We start from the raw sequence: 19,306 nt of genomic DNA, 5'->3' as shown, positions 1-19,306 counted from the left end.
AGAATCATTGAGCCCAGGAGATCAAGGCTGCAGTGAGCTGTGATTGTGTCACTGCACTCCAGCCTGGGTGACAGAGCAAGATTCTGTCTCAAAAAAAAAAAAAAAAATCTACAACTATTACCTGAGTTAGTGCTCTGTGTCAGGCCCTGTATCCCAGTACTGGGACCTAGAGGTGGCCAGGCAGACTGGCCCCGAGTCTGATGAGGGAGGCTGCTGGTGTCGGCCCGGCTGGGGGATCAGCCATGTGATTTGGGGCCAGTTACTTCCGCTCTCTGTGCCTCAGTTTCTCATCCAAAAAGTGGTGATAATGAAGTCCTTTCCTCCTAATGTTTATAAAGTATTCCAAACAGAGCCAGGCACATTGAAAGTACAATATCTGTATGTGTGTGTTTGCTTAAAGAGTTATCAAAGGAACAAGCTAATTGCATGTTGTTAGCAAGTGCTGCACAGGAAGTGAAAAGGGTGATGACATGAGAGCTTTCTGGGGAGCTAGGAATGTTTTCTGTCTTGATGGAAGTTTGGGTCCCAAGGGTGTGTGCAATCATCAAAACTCATTGAATTGGACCCTTGAGACCTGCGCATTCTACTATATGTCAGTTACACCTCAATAAACAAAGCATATATTGAAAGAAAGAAAAACAAAGGATGAAGAGGGAGGTCTTCTGAGAGGAGATGACATTGAGGTGGACCACATTGAGGGGAGGCCTGGAGGAGAAGGCTCTGGCTATGGGGAAGGAAGATGAGAAAACTGAGGCTCTAGGAGGTTTCGGGCTCAGGGTCAACTCAAGGGGTCAGGAGAGACAGCTCAGGGGATTTCTTGGCAGCTGGACCTGGGCCCAGGCTGAGGGCTCTGGCTCCTGTGATGTGCTCTGCAGAGAGGCCAGTGGGGCGTTTATTATATTTTCCGGGGACAGCCCTCACCCCTGCCCCTGTGCCTATTTTCAGGGCTTTGGCATTTGTAGAAGGACTATTTTAATCCATGTGGGAAATGGGTTCCTAAATATGGACTCAGTGGGGCAGGAAGCCTCGAGAGGCTCCAGCTCAGGGCAGCTCCACCTGCTCCTCTACCTCAGCGAAGCACAGGCTGCAGGCCCAGGCTGGAAGGCTCTCCAGCCCCTCCTTGGCCATCTACCGCCCTCCTTCTTTCCCTCTCGCTCCTCCCATCTCCCTCCAGTCCTGGGCCCATCCTCCCATCCTTTGTTTCCTCAGGAGCCCAGTGTTTCCTTCCAGGCCCCAGCTGGGGACCCCCAAGTGAACTTGACCTGCCTCTGCCCTCAAGCTGCTCCCAGGCTGGTAGGAGGAACAGAGGCAAAACCAGTAAGAAAGGTGCTGGGAGGGGCCGGGCGCCGTGGCTCACGCCTGTAATCCCAGCACTTTGGGCAGGTGGATCACGAGCTCAGGAGATCAAGACCATCTTGGCTAACATGGTGAAACCCCATCTCCATTAAAAATACAAAAAATAGCCGGGCCTGGTGGCGGGCACCTGTAGTCCCAGCTACTCGGGAGGCTGAGGCAGAATGACGTGAACCGGGAGGCGGAGCTTGCAGTGAGCTGAGATCGCGCCACTGCACTCCAGCCTGGGTGACAGAGTGAGACTCTGTCTCAAAAAACAAACAAACAAACAAACAAAAAAAGGCGCTAGGGGGACTTTCCAGAGAGAGAAAGAGAGAGAGAGAGAGACAGAGATGGAGACAGAGAGAGAGAGAGATCGATCGATCTGAATTGAGCCCTGAAGTTTCCTCAAAAAGAGGGAGTTGACCCAACAGAGAAGATGAGGCAAGAATGCACGTGACAGGGACCAGCACAGGCCTAGACACAGAGGCCTCGGGGAGTAAGGCCTGTTTGGGAACAGCACATATATTTTTCTGGCCAGAACAAACTGGTTTTGGCCCAGAGGTGGCAGGAAGTGAGGTGGGAAAGGAAGGCAAGCCCTGTGTGCTGGGGGAGGACATTTACCTGGAAGATGTGAGGAAGTGTCTGTGGCCACAGGTGGATTAGTGTCATAAGGGGAGAGGCAGGGCTGAGGACCCTACTGAAAGCATTCCTGCTGTGAGCTTGGACTTTTAAGAGAGAAGAGGAAGACTCTGATGTGAGAATGAGATGCCACAAGGTGGGCAGTGAGGAGGGGGGTGGGAGCCAGCCTGGGAGGCCTGACAGGAGATGATCAGGTCAGGCTGGGGAGGAGGGGACCAGGCAGGGGGAGGGGGAGGAGGCAAAGAAGGAACCAGGTGCAGGGAGGGAGGATGGTACCTCTTGGCTCCTGTGGCTGAGGATTGGGGTACCCCTAGCTAGAGCCGCCACAGGACATGGTGGAGGCAGGTGGGAGGCACTGAGCTTTCTGGTCCCAGCGCTGAGAAAGAAGCTGGTGATGGGGAATTGTGCGGACACTAACCTGAGGGGTGTTCTGGAAGGCAAGGGCAGCATGAGCAAGGATCCACGGTGTCCAGGCGGGAGCGTCTGCCCACAGCAGCCTTGATGCACACCCCCAGCCTGCTCTGGGTAATGGGGCAAGGGCACAGAGCTGCTGGAGGGCTTGTCTAGCCCCTGGCTCTGTGTATTGCTTGCACTGCCTGTATTCCCAGGCTAGGGTTGAGGGAAGCAGCTCTAGAAAAGGAGGGACAGCCAAGGGGCAGCAGGCTCGAGAAACCACTGGCTGCCTCTCCCCTCTCTGGGACACTGCCCTGCCCCAGTTTGTCTTTACCTAGAGAGCATGTGTGGTCCCAGAGCCTGCCCCTAACAGTGCCCTGTGTAAAGTGGCCTGGCTCTCCCCATCCTGCAGAGGAGGAAATTAAGGCTGGGGCAGCCCAGGGTCCTACGGCTGCTGAGCAGTGCTGATCCGAGCCCCGGTCTTGAGCATCAGCCCTGGTCCCCAGCCCTCCTCCATTAGGAAACACAGTGTCACAGCTGGTCCTTGAGTGAGCAACCCTTTTGTGGGGTGGCTTGTCCCTGCTGTCACCATTCTGGGCCATCTCCTTATGCATGCTGACTTCTCCTTCTCCCCCTACAGCAGTGCCACCGTGAGGCCTTGTTCATTTCTGGTGCTGGTTGGCAGCCACAGTCCATGGCTGAATTAACCCGAGCAAGGATCCTGATGCCCGCCCACTGGATGCTTGCCTTGGCCAGGATGCACCCTGTGGGGATGACTCTGCTATTACTCCATTTTACAGAGTTGTGGGCTGCAGCTTGGAGCTGTGAATGTTTGCCTGAGGTCACACCAAGTCATTGGAGGAATTCAATCCCAAACCCACATCTCACTCCACTCAGCTGTCATCTCACTCAACTAGGGTCCTCCCTTCCCCCAGTCTCTACCTCTGGGTCCTTACCGGCGATCTGTAAGCAAGGGATGAGGGTGGAGGCTGGGCAGCTAGGTCACCTTGAGATGGCCCCACCTCTCTCACAGTGCGATGACATTGTCGCCCTGGTACTGCATAGCAGCTCCCAGGCAGGCTATAAAGTTACCTTGGGAGCTGGGTACTGACTGGGTGGTCATGACCAAGCAACTCATTTTAGAAGCACTTTTCTTGGTAGTGACAGTTTTGTTCTCATGCCCACTCCTGGAGAATTTGAAGTCTTAATTACTTTTACCCCTACAGGAGTGTGGCCTTGTCTCCCTCCACTCTGGGCCATTTTCTTTGTGGGAGATAGATTGACAGACACAGGCCTCAACCTCTCCTGCAGGAAGTCTTCCTTCCCACTCCAGCACTCTCCTGATCATGCTGAGGCCTGTAGGGCAGATTTGCATGTTGGTGCACCCTCTCCCCTCCCTAGCCTTTCCCCAGCACCTTCTACTTCTACACTTACGTTTCTCATAGATGCACTGGGTGAGAATCACAAGGGAGGCACCAAGGGCCTACTATGTATCAGGTGCTATCCTGTACGATTTACATGTACAATTTCCAACCCTAGCCTAGGAAATGGAACAACTGTGTCATCCTCATTGTAAAAATGAGGCTCAAGGGATGTGTGGCCCCTGGCTTGGGGTCCCATGGCTGCTGTGTGATTAGAGTGGGGTTTTAAAACCCACTCAGTTTCCATCTGAGAAGGGAGGCAAGGGCTTCTTTGGCCTCTGAGCCCCTCGAAGCAGTCAGCCACCTCCTGGGGACCCCTTGAACTACCTGCCAAGCTGCTTAAGCCCAGGACTGACCCTCAAGTCCAGAGGCTCACTGGACCACAAATCAGAGAAACCTAGATTCAAATTCTCATTCTTCTCCTTATAAGCTGTGTGACCTGGGGCAGGTCACAGGCCTCAGAGCTTATATGTTTTTGTCTGCAAAGTGATGGTAGAGGGCTCTGAGCCTGACGCTTTCTATGCCCACCCATCCACAGCTCCTGTATGACAGCCCCAAGGCCCGGCAGGAGGTAGACCATCACTGGCAGGCTTCTGGCGGCCCCCATATTGTCCGCATCCTGGATGTGTATGAGAACATGCACCATGGCAAGCGCTGTCTCCTCATCATCATGGAATGGTATGCTGGCCTGCCCTGTCTCCATACCCCCTCGGCATCCCTGTGGCCCCCGGGCTCCCTGCCATGCTTCTAGGGGCTTTCGTTGTTCTTCAGGTAGCAGAGCTGGGGGCCACTGTAGCCCCTGAGGGGCAATGGAGCAGGCAGCCGCAGGCCCTGCCTATGGATCTATGGAGTTGGCCATAAAGACATTCCCTCAAGGGTGGGCAAGAAACCATAGGGGTTAATATGGCCTCCCTGAGTGTGATTTCTACCCTGTGAGGAGGACTGGAAGAGCTGTCAGAGAAGGCTCCCAATCCCTGAATATGGATGGACAGGGGATTTGGGGAAGAACAGGACCCACACAGTTCCCTCAACTTTCTCTCCTTTTGACCTGGGTATGTGCTCCCATGGTCCCACCAGGAATTGGGTGCTTGGGGCCTAGAACCAGGAGCCAGTGGCCTTCTCCACCCTGGGCATCTTCCTGTAACACCGTGGCTCAGCACCAGCCGTCCTTAGACTCTGGGTCTCCAGCTTCTCCCTGTCTGCCTTTCAAGTCCCCCCTTCCTGCACCGGTTAGCCAGTTCTTCAGATTTGGGGTTCAGATCCTGCCTCTGCCACCCACTAGCTATGTGACCATGGGCAGCTCTTAACCTCTCTGAATCTCTGTAACTCAGATGTAAGATGTGGGGAAGATCTTAATGTAGCATTTACCCTGTGCTTGACTCCATTCTAAGTGGCCCATGTGTATTGCATATTCAATCTGCATGACTATGGGGTTGGTGCTGTCATCCCTGTCATACAAAAGAGATAGCTGAGTCACAGAGAGGTGAAAGAACCAGCCCAGGATCACACAACAGCGCTCATGAAATGTGGATCCCAGGGCATGGCATATAGTAGGTGCCCAGAGAACAGTGGTCATATGATGATAATTAACATCTCATCCCACATTTGGGGAAACAGAGACTTGAATGGGGTTGGGAGTACCCAAGCCCTCACAGTCAGGTAGGGGCCGTGCCACTGGGAACACACAGGCTTCTTGGCAGGGATCAGCCCACCACCCTCTTCTAGTTCCAAGAGTTCAGTTCAACCCACCCAAGCCGACAACCCACCATGCACCAGGTTCTACAAGGGACAGGGAGGCTGACAGTGGCTGTTCAGTAGGGGAGGAGCGGAGCAGTAGGGCCTGAAGCCTGGGCAGGGGCAAGTGTAGAATGATGTGCAGTTTCTCCCTCTCTGCTTATAGTCACCTCTTTTACAGCATGGAAGGTGGTGAGTTGTTCAGCAGGATTCAGGAGCGTGGCGACCAGGCTTTCACTGAGAGAGGTATGTGCATGTAGCTGGACCAGCTGGAGGATTCAGGGTGAGAGGTATGGACCAGAGTGTTGTGTGTGATGCTGGGCAAGACCCTGTTCCTCTCTGTGCCTCAATCTTCCCATCTGAATAAGAAAGGGTGAGACTCAGTGTCCATCCCCACAAGGGACTCTCTGAGTCTGAGACACTTTGTTGAACTTGGACTCTATGGCTTTGGGATGGAGGCCTCAAAGCTTCTTGGTGCTGTCTCGCAGTTGAGCTGGGGAGAGGTAGCTCAGGACTGAGAAAAGAAGTTTAGATGGGTTGGGGGTATCCTCGGAGGAAACTGAGGTGTCTGGGGTGGCGCAGACATCCCAGGATAGAGAACCTGGATAGCAGGAGTGCTGTCACTGTCTTCTTGTCTTGTGCTGGCCTGTTAGACTGTGTCCAGTAGGGATGATAGGGTGGGGGCTTGACCTTTGACTGGCATCACTGACCCCGTTCTCCTCTGTTTCTGCAGAAGCTGCAGAGATAATGCGGGATATTGGCACTGCCATCCAGTTTCTGCACAGCCATAACATCGCCCACCGAGATGTCAAGGTGAGGCTCCAGGATTCAGGTTGGGGGCCCAGGGAAGAGGATATTGTCCCACTCCACAATCCCTGATGGCATCCAGGACCCACTGGATGGAGGCCATGTTCCCTAGTCACATTCAAAGCCTCTGCTCTGTGTCCCAGACTGCTTTTCTCAGCCTCTTCTCTAGTTTCAGCATACTCATTCTGTTCTCACCAGGTGGGTCCCCTTGTTTCTTTCAAACACTGAGTAATCCCAACAGTAATGAGAATAACTGACTGCCTGCCTAAAGCCAGCAGGCCCTGACAAGCAATCTCGTTTCATTCTCACCCAACCTTGTGAGATAAGTGCCATTACCCATTTTACAGATGAGGAAAACAAGGCTCAGAAAAAGATTAAGTGACTTGCCCAGGGGCTGTGTAGTTGCTGCACTGGGATTCATTCATTCATTTGTTCACTTGTTCAGCAGGAAATTTTGTGTGGACGCAATGTGCCAGGCCTCAGGCAGGGGCTGCCTGATGCTGTTGGGGTTTTTTTTGTTTTGTTTTGTTCTGTTTTTTTGAGATAGAGTCTCACTCTGTCACCTAGGCTGGAGTGCAGTGGGGCAATCTCGGCTCACTGCAGCTTCTGCTTCCTAGGTTTAAGCGATTCTCCTGCCTCAGCCTCCCAGGTAGCTGGGACTACAGGCGCACACCACCATACCTGGCTAATTTTTGTATTTTTCATAGAGATGGGGTTTCACCATGTTAGCCAGGCTGGTCTTGAACTCCTGACATCAGGTAATCCTCCCGCCTCGGCCTCGAAAAGTGCTGGGATTACAGGTGTGCGCCATTCCACCCGGCCCTGTTGTGGCTTTTGTGAAGTCACAGCCATAGCTTTGACAGATCAGGCCCTCTGATACAGCATTTTAAGGGAAAGAAGCCATTTGCTGAGTACTGGAGGAAGGAACAGAGGTAGTGCCAGTTGTTGGGCCACCTTCCAGTCTTGAGGCTGGAAGCTCAGCTCGCCAAATTTCCTATCCTGGGAGGACTGGGTCTTAGAGGTCATCAGGATCAGATGGATGAAATGCAAACCAAGGCAGCACACACATGCACGTGCACACATAAGCATGTGTGAGCACTCAGAGCAGAGTCTGCTCCTCCTGGGCCCTCTGCCCCAAGCCTAGAACATTACCTTCCTTGGCTTATTTCCTCCTCAGTCTGGGCAGAGGTGAGCTGAGGTTACAGCTGCTGCATCAGGTCCTCCCTCTGGCTGAGCACCCCAACCTGTAAATCCTTGCTTTATTTGGACCCTGGCTTTTTTTTCCCAAAGAGAGAAAAGCCTTCTGCAGAGGAGATTCCCTTGAATAGACTAAAACTGCTTTTCTGTTTTTATCACAATTGAGAAGGTCAGATCTTCTCAAACGGAACCCGAGAAATAGCATCCATTGGTTCTAAACCACCACCCCATTCTTCTACCAACACCCCATCCTTCTACCCCAGCTCTGCTTGGGGGTCTCTTCTGCTCCTCTCCACGGGCCTACATCCTACCTACCATTCATTAAAAACTAGTTTCAGGGACAGACCTCCCCACTGCCCTCATCTGCCAGGCCCCTGGCTACTCCTGGGACACAGGAAGATTGCCCCTGTGCAGCTCCTGGGGTCTGAGCAACCAGGGCCTTCTGCCCTGAGCAACCTCAGATGGGGCTGTCCTTCTAGCCCTGTAGAATTCACACTGGGCTGGATATGGGACATGTGCTTGACGATACTGACTTACGAGCAGCCTGCCTTCCCCCGGCACCCTTGCTCTAGCATTTCATGGCAATGTCACCAACTCAGGATCAGAAGTTCCTGCCCCGAGGCTTTCTATGGCAATTGGTCATTCACAGCCTTGGCTGAACACCTGCCTTGCTTCCCCTTTTGTGAATGAAGGTAGCACCTTGGGTTTCTCTATATTTGGCCCAGGTTGGTGGGCAAGGCCCAGGTCTTTTTATAAATGGACCTGGCTCCTTCTGCACTGGGATGGAGTTGGGGAGTCTGGCTGAAGATCACCTTGGGGCTCTGCTCCTGCCTGGTTCCTAACTCCAAACCAATGTTTTCTCTTTCTGGCCCAGCCTGAAAACCTGCTCTACACATCTAAGGAGAAAGACGCAGTGCTTAAGCTCACCGATTTTGGCTTTGCTAAGGAGACCACCCAAAATGCCCTGCAGACACCCTGCTATACTCCCTATTATGTGGGTGAGTCCTTGGGACATGATTTGTAACTCCTCACCCCAACTTATACAGCTGTATTGTGGGGTAGCCAGTGGGTTGCAGAAACCAAAGGGTTAAAGCCCAGCAAGGAGGGAGGGGGAGAATTCTGTCTGCATGGAGGCGGGTGACGTGGGGGGCCGGAGGCTGCAAAAATATTCTCCCAAACTTCAGCTTCTGCTTTTGAAAATAGATCCAGGAAAATTCTGGCTGTGGCCTGTGAGCTGAATGACATCACAGCAGCTCTAAATATATATGTGATAAAAGGCTGCCATCAGCTCGGGACAGAGCCCAACCGCGGTTGTTTTTCTCTAGTTTTTGTCTTCCTGGGATTCATATTCAGAAAGTGGGCATGCATTTCCTCCTAACTTGGAGGGACAAAGGGTACCAGTCACCTGCCTTGTGGGAGAGGGTCACTAAAGCCAGGGCTTGGAGGTGTGCACATACTCATGCTTCCTGGAAAAGTTCACTGCCCTTCTGCAAGTGGGCAACTCCCGGATCTGAAAATGCTCCTTGCCAAAACTGCCCCCTAACCTGAGTGGGGTGATGACAGAGGGCTTTTCTCCCTCAGAAGAGGTCTTCCTGGAGGGCTGCTGAAGGGGTGGGAAGTTCCCTGAGACAGTTGAAATGGCACTCTTGTTGACTAGGATGTGTTTTGCACTCAGTATTTTAACTTAGAAATCTTCTAGCCTACCCACCTCATTGCACAGGGAAGACAAAGGCCCCATGGATTGGTAGCCAAGCTGATGATGGAATGCAGAGCCCTGCCCCTGGTTCCTCCTTGCCTGTGACCTAGGCTGTGCATTCAGGGAGGCAAGGGACACAGGACAGCTGGTAGGCCAAGACCCTCTCACCCACGGCAGTTTCCCACCAAGCCCCAGACTGGCCCTCTCTTCTCTTCTTTCACCAAGGTTGAGACTGGCAGAGGGGCTCAGGCCCAAAGGAGCTAGGGGTATGTCTGAAAGTGGTTGAATTTTTTCTGGGAGCTTTCTCCTTCCCCAACTTCACACACATGCTGCCTTTCCAAAAGGTGCCAGACTCCAGTCTGCTCTGCCCTACCTCCCAGCCCAGGTACCTGCTCCCCACCTTGCCCAGGCTTCAGGCTCCTGCCTGGGCTCCAAGACCCTTGGGTCTGAGAGCCCTGCTGTCCCTCTGCCCTGGCAGCCCCTGAGGTCCTGGGTCCAGAGAAGTATGACAAGTCATGCGACATGTGGTCCCTGGGTGTCATCATGTACATCCTGTGAGTACCTTCCCCACCCCCTGCCTCCATCTCCTGCCCTTACCCCCACTGTAAGCCCTCAGGACCACTTCTGTCCCCTTACCCTCATGTCCTTGGTGAGGAGCTTGTGTGTGTCACTCCTCATGCAGGCTGCCCTTCTCTTTTGGTCATGGGACACCACTCCTTCAGCTGTCTGAGGGTCTCCCCATGCCAAGGGCTGATGGCATTCCTGGGATGTGCCTGGGAGTCCGGAGGGCTGGTATTATTGCCATGGTGTCTGGTTGCCTGTCTCCCCAGTCAGGGGCTTTTGAGGGGAAATGGGTCCACCCTGGCACTGCTCCCACCCTATGCCAAATGACTTACCCCTTCCCCCAGCCTTTGTGGCTTCCCACCCTTCTACTCCAACACGGGCCAGGCCATCTCCCCAGGGATGAAGAGGAGGATCCGCTTGGGCCAGTATGGCTTCCCCAATCCTGAGTGGTCAGAAGTCTCTGAGGATGGTGAGTGAACCTCTCTGTCCCAGCCTGCCTCACCTGGCCCCTGCAGCTTTCATTCTGGGAAACATCACTTTGGTGTCAAACTGACCTGTGTTCAAATCTTGGCTCCCCCTCTTCCCAGCTATGGGACCCTAGGCAAGTCCCCTAACCTTCTTGAGCCTCAGTTTCTACATCTGCCAAACAGGCTCAAAACTTGCCTCCTCAAAACTCCCTCTAACTCCTATTCCTCATTCATATTTTCCCCTCTGAGGACCACAAACCAGGCTGCCCTGTATGAGTTATCTACTGCTGCTTAACCAATTATCCTGAACACTTAGTGCTTCAAAACAAGAAATAGTTGTTAGCTCACTCTTTCTGTGGGTTGGGAATTTGGGAGCACATGCAGTCCCTGCCCCAGCAGAGCTTGTGGTCTGTGGGGAAGGGTGGAGGGGCTGGCTGTGCAATCTCACCTCTCCCCTCTCTTCCCCGGCCCCCCTAGCCAAGCAGCTGATCCGCCTCCTGTTGAAGACAGACCCCACAGAGAGGCTGACCATCACTCAGTTCATGAACCACCCCTGGATCAACGTGAGCCCCTCCTCCTCCCATGGCAGGCAGGGTGTCCAGCAGGAGTGGGGCTGCCGGGCAGGAGGGTGGTGGCTCTGCTTTGAGGCCCCAGTGCAGGGCTGGAATGGGCCCATGCGCACAGGTAGATAGTAGGGCCTCATCTACAACCTGGCTTTGTCACTGCCCCAGTGAGGCTCCTTCCCCGCCCTGAGCCTTAGTTTTTCCATCTGAGACTGGGAGAAGGGGATGGAGTGGGGGGAACCAGTGCTGTCCCAGGTGCCTTCAGTTTCTAATCCATGGGCGTGGGGCTCCTTCCAGCAATCGATGGTGGTGCCACAGACCCCACTCCACACGGCCCGAGTGCTGCAGGAGGACAAAGACCACTGGGATGAAGTCAAGGTGGGTGGGCTCTGCCTCAGTCTCACTACAGGTGCCAGGATTTGGGCAAAAGGGACTTCAGGGGGGTGGCTACGCAGGGTCTGGGGTCTTTGGCCCCTTTCTATACCTGGAGCACAGGGTGTCAGTGACTGTCGCAGTGGTCCAACCATGGCACTCCAAGGATTGGGCCTCACTACGCCATTCAGTGTGGTGCTGTTCCTGGCTCACTTTCTCAATGAAATGGGGCTTTGGTACCAAGCTTGGATGATGACCTCTCTTATAACCAACAACATTTGGGAGGGCGGTCAGCCTGGTTTAGACCCAGCAGAGGCCACATTTGAACATATGGAGTAGCAGCTCCAGTGGCACAATCTCCAGGCCCCAGTGCGCTGGTTGCCCAGCGAGATGGCATTCTCTGCAGATCTTGTGGTTCTGTGGTGGAACTGGTTTAGTTCACTATCCCACTTACCCTTGGTGTGGTCCCAGGGAGTAACTCTCCTTTTGTGCCTTAGTGAATAAGCTCGGTGTCTACCACAGAGGACTGTAGTGAGGATCATGTGATGCAAAGGGCTTGGCCCAGTGCTGGGCACACAGTGGGCACAGAGGCAGCACAGGCTGTCACTGACATTAAGGGGCTGCCCAGGCAGGGGGTGATAGTTCCTAAGGTCAGTACATCCTGACCTCTTAGTTCCCCCCATCCTGTCTGTCCCCAGGAGGAGATGACCAGTGCCTTGGCCACTATGCGGGTAGACTACGACCAGGTGAAGATCAAGGACCTGAAGACCTCTAACAACCGGCTCCTCAACAAGAGGAGAAAAAAGCAGGCAGGCAGCTCCTCTGCCTCACAGGGCTGCAACAACCAGTAGCTCATGGGGCCTTGGAGGAGCCTGGCCTCTCAGCCTGCATGACAGACTGAAATGTGCTGAGGCCCTGGCCAGGAGGGCCTAGGGTCATTCTTTTAACAAAAGGATTATTTTGTTGTGTTTTAATTTGTCACTCGGAACTTCAGGATGGAGGATCCTGACCCTAAACCTCCTTCAGATCTGTGGCCCAGGCTCAAGCCCTAGAGACGGCAGGGCCTAGGGGCTGGGAGCTGCCTGCTGCCATAGCAGCACCTTTAGCCAGGTTGGCCTGAGCGAGGCCTCTGTGCTGTCCTGCCCTGGTGCATGGCCTTAGCTTTCTAGGCCACTGGGAGTTGTGGCTGGGCTTCCCATCTTCCACATCTTCCACAGAGACATCCCCCTGCGGGATGGGCAGATGGGCCTGGCCTTGAGAAAGGCATTGGCCATTGGTTGCCATGGTGACCAGGGACCACGTTGCTGCCTGTGAATGCTGAGTGAGTGAGTAAGGGAGGAGGGGCAATCGAGGGTTCACCTCTGCCTTCTTGGGGAGGCTGATTTCTCACGCACTGGCTGGCCCTCTCATTCTCACTCCTCCTTGGGCCCTGAGGTTGCTGGATCCAGTCTGCCTGCCTCCCTGTGCAGTCCAGCCCTGCCTTGCTGCAGCCCCAGCCCAGACGGCACTCAGCGCTCTCCCCTGAGGGAGTCCCTGGGCCTAGCCATCCCCTCACTACTCCCGACCCAAAGGGTGACTTTTCATCTGAACTTAAGGTGGGGGATATTTTTAACCTTTTTCCACTTTGGAAAACATCACTGTGACAAAAGCCAGTATACTTTCCCGGCACCCATCTGCTCACCAGATCTCAGGCAGGAAAGCCCCTCTCTCTTGATGTCAGGGGCTATCTTTTGGTATACTTGTGTGAAAGTGGCTGGTTGGGAGCAGAGCTAAGTGGCTTCCCATTAACCTGAGGTTGCTTTCTTTACTCTGGGTCAGACCTGAGGTTGGGGAAGGCGACTGAGCCATGCTCAGACCGTCTGGTCCTGGCTTGGGCCTGAGTGGGGCAGAGAGGGGCCTTTCCTGGCTGATCAGAGCTTACCAGCCCCATCCCACCATGGTAGCCTCAGGGCGCCGAGTGCCTGATACTTGCCTGACAAGTGCCTGACACCCAGCCTAGTTCCTTCCTGGCCCCTCACTGGCTGGGAAACCCTAGACCATGTCAGATAGGACAACACTGCTGGGTTTTACATCCAGATAGTAATAAACACCATTTCATCATTTTCTCCTGGCTCCTGGGTTTACTTTTTGTCTACAGGGGTGGACAAAAGTGGCCCAAGGGCCGCTTCTCAGACCCACTAGTGATTTCATCCCAGCTGGAGGGGGTGCCTCCGGCCTGATAAGCATGCCATGCTAACTCCAAGGCCACTGAGTCCTCACTAGGCGTAGAAAGGTCAGAAGAGCTGAGGGATGGCAGCTGCCACATGCCCCCAGCTCTGTGCCACCCCTGTGCAGTGTGTGTGACACCTACCCCCGGTCCTGTGTGTGCCAGTGTCTGCCCACAGTGGCCACCCCCAGCTGTGTGCCAGCCTGCTGAAGGGCGGGCAGAGTGCCTGCTGCAGCGCTGAGCTATTTTCAGAAACTGCCAGATTTCATTTGGCAGTGAGAATATCGAGGAGGGGAGGGGGCGGCATGCTGCAAGACTGTCTTTTGACTACTCCAGTAACAGAGCACTCTCACCCCTCAGGAGCCCTTGCGGGTAGCTTCAAGGAGGGCCCTAACTGGCATTTCTCTCCCAGCTCCTATCTTGAGAAACCTCCCAGTTTTCCAAGAGCTCATCTGCTGCCTGCAGCGCTCTCTCCTCCACCCCCACTTCCTTCGGGGCGTGGGGGAGGGTGCAGAGATGCTGGAAGGCAGGGGACAGGCAAACACGCCTGAGACGTTCTGCTGCTTCCCAGCCTGGTGACCTTGGGAGCTTTCTTGGCCTCAGTTTCCTCAGCTGTGTCCTGGCGATGATAATGCCCATCTCATGGAGTCGTGTGGGGGATGTGAGCAGATGATGTGTGTGAAGTACTTAGTGAGGTGCCAGGTGCATGGCTTATGCCCCACACTCATTAGCTACTCCAACATCCTTAGTCATCAGGAAGGAGAGAAGTATCTAGAGTTATATCTAGAGTATCTAGAAGTCTCTAGAAGAAAAAGCAGCCCCAAATCTGCCTCAGGAAGGACAGAAGTATCTAGAGTTATATCTAGAGTATCTAGAAGTCTCTAGAAGAAAAAGCAACCCCAAATCTACCTCAGGAACTTCCTATCTAGACAATCAGGCCTTCCTCACCCATGGGGTTTCATTTCCAAGGGCCTGCTCCCCAGAGCAGCAACATGTGGGCCTCCTGGGCTTTGGTTCCAGTACTGGGCTTCCAGGAGGGTGGCCAGATAAATTCAAGAGACTCCATGGAGACTAGTTCAGCCCAGCCTTCCTAGTGTACTCTACATCTGGAGGAATGCTGGCCAGACGCAAAGGTAGATGTAGTCCATCTAGTCACAAAGCTGTGGAGGCACAGATGGCCTCCCTTGCTTGGCTGCCAAGCATCCAGTGTACCTGAGATGCTGTGCTGGGTGCAAGGAAGGCTGCAGTGAGAACTTCAGACGGGGGCTCACCTCAAAGTGTTTACATTCATGCGGAAGAAGGTGAAAACATCACATGCTGAAAATGTTAAATTGGCCGGGCGTGGTGACTCACGCCTGTAATCCCAGCACTTTGGGAGGCCAAAGCAGGCAGATCAAGGAGTCAGGAGATCAAGACCATCCTGGCCAACATGGTGAAACCCCATCTCTACTAAAATATAAAAAGTTAGCCGGGCGTTGTGGCAGGTGCCTGTAATCCCAGCTACTCTCGAGGCTGAGGCATGGGAATCACTTGAACCCAGGAGGTGGAGGTTGCAGTGAGCCGAGATCACACCACTGCACTCCAGCCTGGCAACAGAGCAAAAGTCCATCTCAAAAAAAAAAAATGTTTAATCAAGGTCTTGATATGGTCTGTGATGGAAGAACATGGCTCCAGGAGAAGGAGGTGTCATGGGACAGTTTCAGCCAAAGAGAGAATATATGCATCCCAGTGCTGGGAAAGGTGCCTGATAGGATACAGGGTTGCAGGCAGAAGTGCAGGGACCAGGGCCTCAGAGACAGAGGGACTCCCTGCTCTAGGACTCCCATCTGCCACTCCGCTCTGCCAGTCTATGCTTCTCCCTGGGGCTGGCCTTGATCCTCTGCCTGCGCTGGGGTTTTTTTTTTTTTTTTTTTTTTTTTTTTTGACTTCTCCGTAGCTCTGGCAAAACTAGAGCTGCAGAAGTCCTAGCTGGGGAGGTCATCTGTTCAGGTGTCCACATGTCAGTTTCAGGGAAGGGTTCTTATTGGTCACATTTGGCCCCTTGCTGTTGTTGGGGAGAGGGTAGGGCCCCTCCTGTAACTAGGTGGGGAGGGGTGCCCTAGAGGCCGTTAGCAGAAAAGCAGATGGAAGGATTGCCCCATTATCTCCCGCATCTGTTTGGCCACTTCCAAGAGCCCATGAGGAGTTTGGTCCAGCTGCTAGCCCAGCCCAGGGCCTGGCTCCATGATCTCCTGCATCAGGTGTCGCGCTTACAAGCCAGGACCGGGAGGCTGTATGCCTGGCCAAGTCACACTCCTTTTTGGGCCTCAGTGTGGCTGTCTGTGAAATGGGAGCAAATCTCTGACAATCAGCTAGTATTAGGTGAGCTAAGAAGCCAAGTGACCACTTGTTCTCATCAGCGAGTCCAGACGCACAGGCATTTGCATGGGCTCTATGATAACTTCCCTGGCAGCTTTTGCTAAGGAATTCCGTAAGAAGCTACTTGGGAGGCTGAGGCAGGTTGAGCCCAGGAGCTTGAAGTTACAGTGAGCCATGATTGTGCCACTGCATTCCAGCCTGGGCAACAGAGCGAGACTCTGTCTCTTAAAAAAAAAAATTCCATCAAAGTTATAAACAAACGTGTGCACATGCGTGCGTGCGTGTGTGTGTGTGACATCTCTTCCCAGTGATGTTCCCCCTGACCTGGCCAACAGCCCTGATTCTGTCCTCCAAACCTGATGCTGGCTGGCTTCCAATAGCCTGGCTCATTGCTATTCTACACCAGCCCCTCTCTGCCCTCAATTCAGCCCCTCCACTTCAGTGTCAGAATTGAGCCTCAAAATGCAGCCCGCTACAGCCTCTGCAGGGGTCTCCGTGCTTCCAAGCCTGCTTGAAACTTTCTTTCTGGCAGGCATGGGGAGGGGGGAGGGCAGGCTGTGTGTGGCTGTCACCAGGCCTGGCTGCTTTGGGCCGAGCCTTTGCATCCCTAGTGGGTCCTCACGGCTGCCCACAAACCCAGCAGGGTAAAATTCTTCGTTTTGTCATACTGAGCAGCCAGCATGCTTAACCAGCAGGCAGGGAAGGGTCTGGCAAGCCCACCTCCCCTGCTGTGTGTGGGATGGAGTGGGGTTGTCTAGAGCCAGGAGACCTGAGCTTTGGTTTACATGAGGCCTTGAGCAAGGCAGTTCTTATTTTTGAGGTTGCCCATCAGTAAAATGAGAGGCTGAATTAACAGGACCAGATTATTCCAGCACCCTTGACAGACATATCACCACCAGTTGATGGATTGTGAGGACTGCTCTATGTTCAGGCAGATCATGCATTTTTCCAAGCCTCAGTTTTCTTATCTGTTAGCGTGATCCTCACAAGGATGGGGCAGGGCTGCAATGGAGACAGGGAGAGGGATGGCCGAGCCCAAAGGCGTTGGTCACCAGCATAGCCCAAGCGTCTGCTAGGTGATGCACTAAGCTGCCCAGTACTGTGCTAGTTCTACCCTCTCTGTGTCCCCTGACCAGGAGAAGGCAGCTGTTGACTGAAGGGAACAAGTTCCCTGGGGCTCAGAGGAGCTGGCAGAGAGGTTAATTGGGGTGTGGGGCCACCCGCTGGTCACCTGGGTAAGCATTCAGTGGGCACCTACTGTGTGCCATAGCCTGAAGGAGCTGTGGGGCAGGGGAGAGACCACAGCACCATAATGAATAGCTGGCATTTATTGAGTGCCTACTGTGTGCCAGGACTGTGCTAAAGCTTTACATGGATCATCTCACTTAGTCCTCACATTCTCATCTTACAGATAGAGAAACTGAGTCCCAAGCTCTTAGCCGCTGCTCTCTGTGCTACAGGAGGTCAAAGGAAGGAAATGCTGTTTTTGGCTAGGGGCAATCACAGAAGACTTCCAAAAGGTGGCGACAATACGAACTCAAAGGGAAAGCCAGATTTGGATAGACAAACATTTAGGGACTCAGCTGGCAGGTACACGGGGAGGCAAGGCATTTTGTGTGAAGAATGGAAAACAAGTCTATTTACTGGGTGAGAGGCAGCCATGGCACAGGGGTCTCTCATTTCCTTGTCCCACCTCCTGTAGGAAGTCAGAATGGGGTGCTCAGGGATGAGACAATGGGCCCCTGGTAACAGCTCCTCTCTCTTAGAGCCCCCAGGGTTCTCCCATGGGTGGTGCATTCCCCCTCCACATGTGCACTTCTGGCTCCTGTGGAGATAGACCCAGCCAATGTGTCAGACAATCTATCCATCCCCTCTTACTGCTCTAGCATTTCTGGTTGATTTCAGAGTTGGCTGTTAGAGTTGGGGCCAGATCTTTTCACATTGGACTCCCTGAACCCCCTAGGATTTGGTGAAGGAGCCCTGGGGCCCTCCACTTTTGCTTCCAACACAGCTATTTTATAGATTGGTGTCCTGAGATTTAATTTGAACAAGTTTACATGCATTAAAAAAGTTTATGGAGCACTGAGCTAGACATCAACAAAACTGATCTCAAATTTTGCAAGGCAGGCATTAAGATCTCCATTTTACAGATGGGAAACCAAGGCTCGGAGTAACTAAGTAGCTTGCCAAGGTTCATGGCTGGTGAGGACAGGAGGCAGGGCTCTGACATGGCAAAATGGCTACAAGATTGTCCTTTCTCCTACGGTTCCTGCCCTCAGAGAGTCCATACTTCATGGGCACGGGCACCTGCCGGCATTGTCTGGTGGTGCTGACAAAAGGAGCAGAGATGACTGGGTGATCATGGCTGTCTTAGGCAGGCTTGCTTTCCCCTTTCTGGAGAGTTCACTCCGGACAGAGACAGTTGGGGCAAAGAGTGGGTGGTGGGACTGAGGCAGCAGGGGAGGCACTGGGAAGCCTGCCTTAGCCTATAAACCCTGCACCAGTGTAGAGGCTGTGTAGATAAAGCAGATGACACCCCCATTCCCATTCCTGACCTTAATCTGTGTTCACAGCAAGCCAGGGAGTAATCAACCCTCAGACTTGGCAGAAATGCTCTGTGTGGGAATGAGGCAGGCCCCTCAGCCACCTCTTGAAGCAGCACCCCCAGTGCAGGGACTCTTCCCACCCCAGTCTCCCTTCCAGGTGATGGGACCTTGACTCATGGGTCACGTTTCCCCCACATGAGCTACTAGGGCTGGATGGAGGGTTTCAGGGCCAACTGAAAAGGCCCAGGGTGTGAGGGGCTGGGCTTTTAGCTCTGGGCCTGGCCTGTTTGAGTCATGCCTTGTAGCTCATGTTTTAGCACCTAGTGTGTGCCAGACAGATCTCGTACTTGACTTTGTTTACTTTTCTGTTTTTCAGTAGCCCTCCCAGGCAGAGATTATGCCCACTTTGCAGATGAAGTCACTGAAACTTGAACAGTAGCAGAAGAAACTTCCCAGGTTCCTATGAGTGGTATGTGGCAGGACCAGGGTCTGAAGCTAGGGGCATGGAGCTTCACAATCCCCTTCCTAATGGGAAGGCTACCCCTGCCCAAAGAGTTCCAGTGTCATCTGACCCCTTCCCTGATCTGGTCTAGCTGGAGGAGATGTCATAAACCAGTTCCTCCTCTGCCCTGATCTTCTATGCCCCTGGATGCCAGAGGAAGGATTCTTGGGGGTGACCTTCTATGGCCTCTGGTCCCTGAACTTGGGCAAGGAGCGGCTGGCACCTCTCAGGATGCTTTAAAGTCAGAGTGCTTCCCTGCAGAGGAGACAGATGTTGGGTCTGAGTCACACAGCTTGGGATCCCCTTCTGACTCCACCCTATGACCTTGGACAACTCCCTTAATCTCTCTGAGCCCATTTCCTCATTAGAACATGTGGATAGCAATGCCTGCCCCCCAGACTGTGAGACTGGGAAAGGTAAGGCACGACAGTTTGCTGCGCTCCCAGCATGTCATAGGTCCTGAAAAAATTCACCTCACATATGAGACCGTGTGGGGCGTGATGGTG

The 19,306-nt window shown here is 53.5% G+C and overlaps 1 protein-coding gene across 2 annotated transcripts in view; it reads left to right on the top strand.

Moving 5' to 3' along the window:
* The window catches only part of MAPKAPK3 (MAPK activated protein kinase 3), a 32,264-nt gene extending 18,972 nt beyond the window's left edge, over positions 1-13,292 (top strand). For both annotated transcript variants that reach the window (XM_003257123.4, XM_012499225.2), the window contains exons 3-11: positions 4,327-4,466; positions 5,704-5,768; positions 6,256-6,335; positions 8,401-8,524; positions 9,701-9,776; positions 10,131-10,255; positions 10,731-10,816; positions 11,114-11,194; positions 11,887-13,292. In XM_003257123.4, the coding sequence (XP_003257171.1) occupies positions 4,327-4,466; positions 5,704-5,768; positions 6,256-6,335; positions 8,401-8,524; positions 9,701-9,776; positions 10,131-10,255; positions 10,731-10,816; positions 11,114-11,194; positions 11,887-12,039 (930 nt within the window). In that variant the 3' untranslated portion in view covers positions 12,040-13,292. The remainder of the gene's footprint in view (positions 1-4,326; positions 4,467-5,703; positions 5,769-6,255; positions 6,336-8,400; positions 8,525-9,700; positions 9,777-10,130; positions 10,256-10,730; positions 10,817-11,113; positions 11,195-11,886) is intronic.
* Positions 13,293-19,306: the final 6,014 nt, after the last annotated feature.

This window comes from Nomascus leucogenys, chromosome 4 (genome assembly GCF_006542625.1).
Source record: "Nomascus leucogenys isolate Asia chromosome 4, Asia_NLE_v1, whole genome shotgun sequence".
Lineage (NCBI taxonomy): Eukaryota > Metazoa > Chordata > Mammalia > Primates > Hylobatidae > Nomascus > Nomascus leucogenys.
The sequence above is the reverse complement of the archived record's forward strand: the minus strand, read 5'-3'. Positions and strand labels throughout refer to the sequence as shown.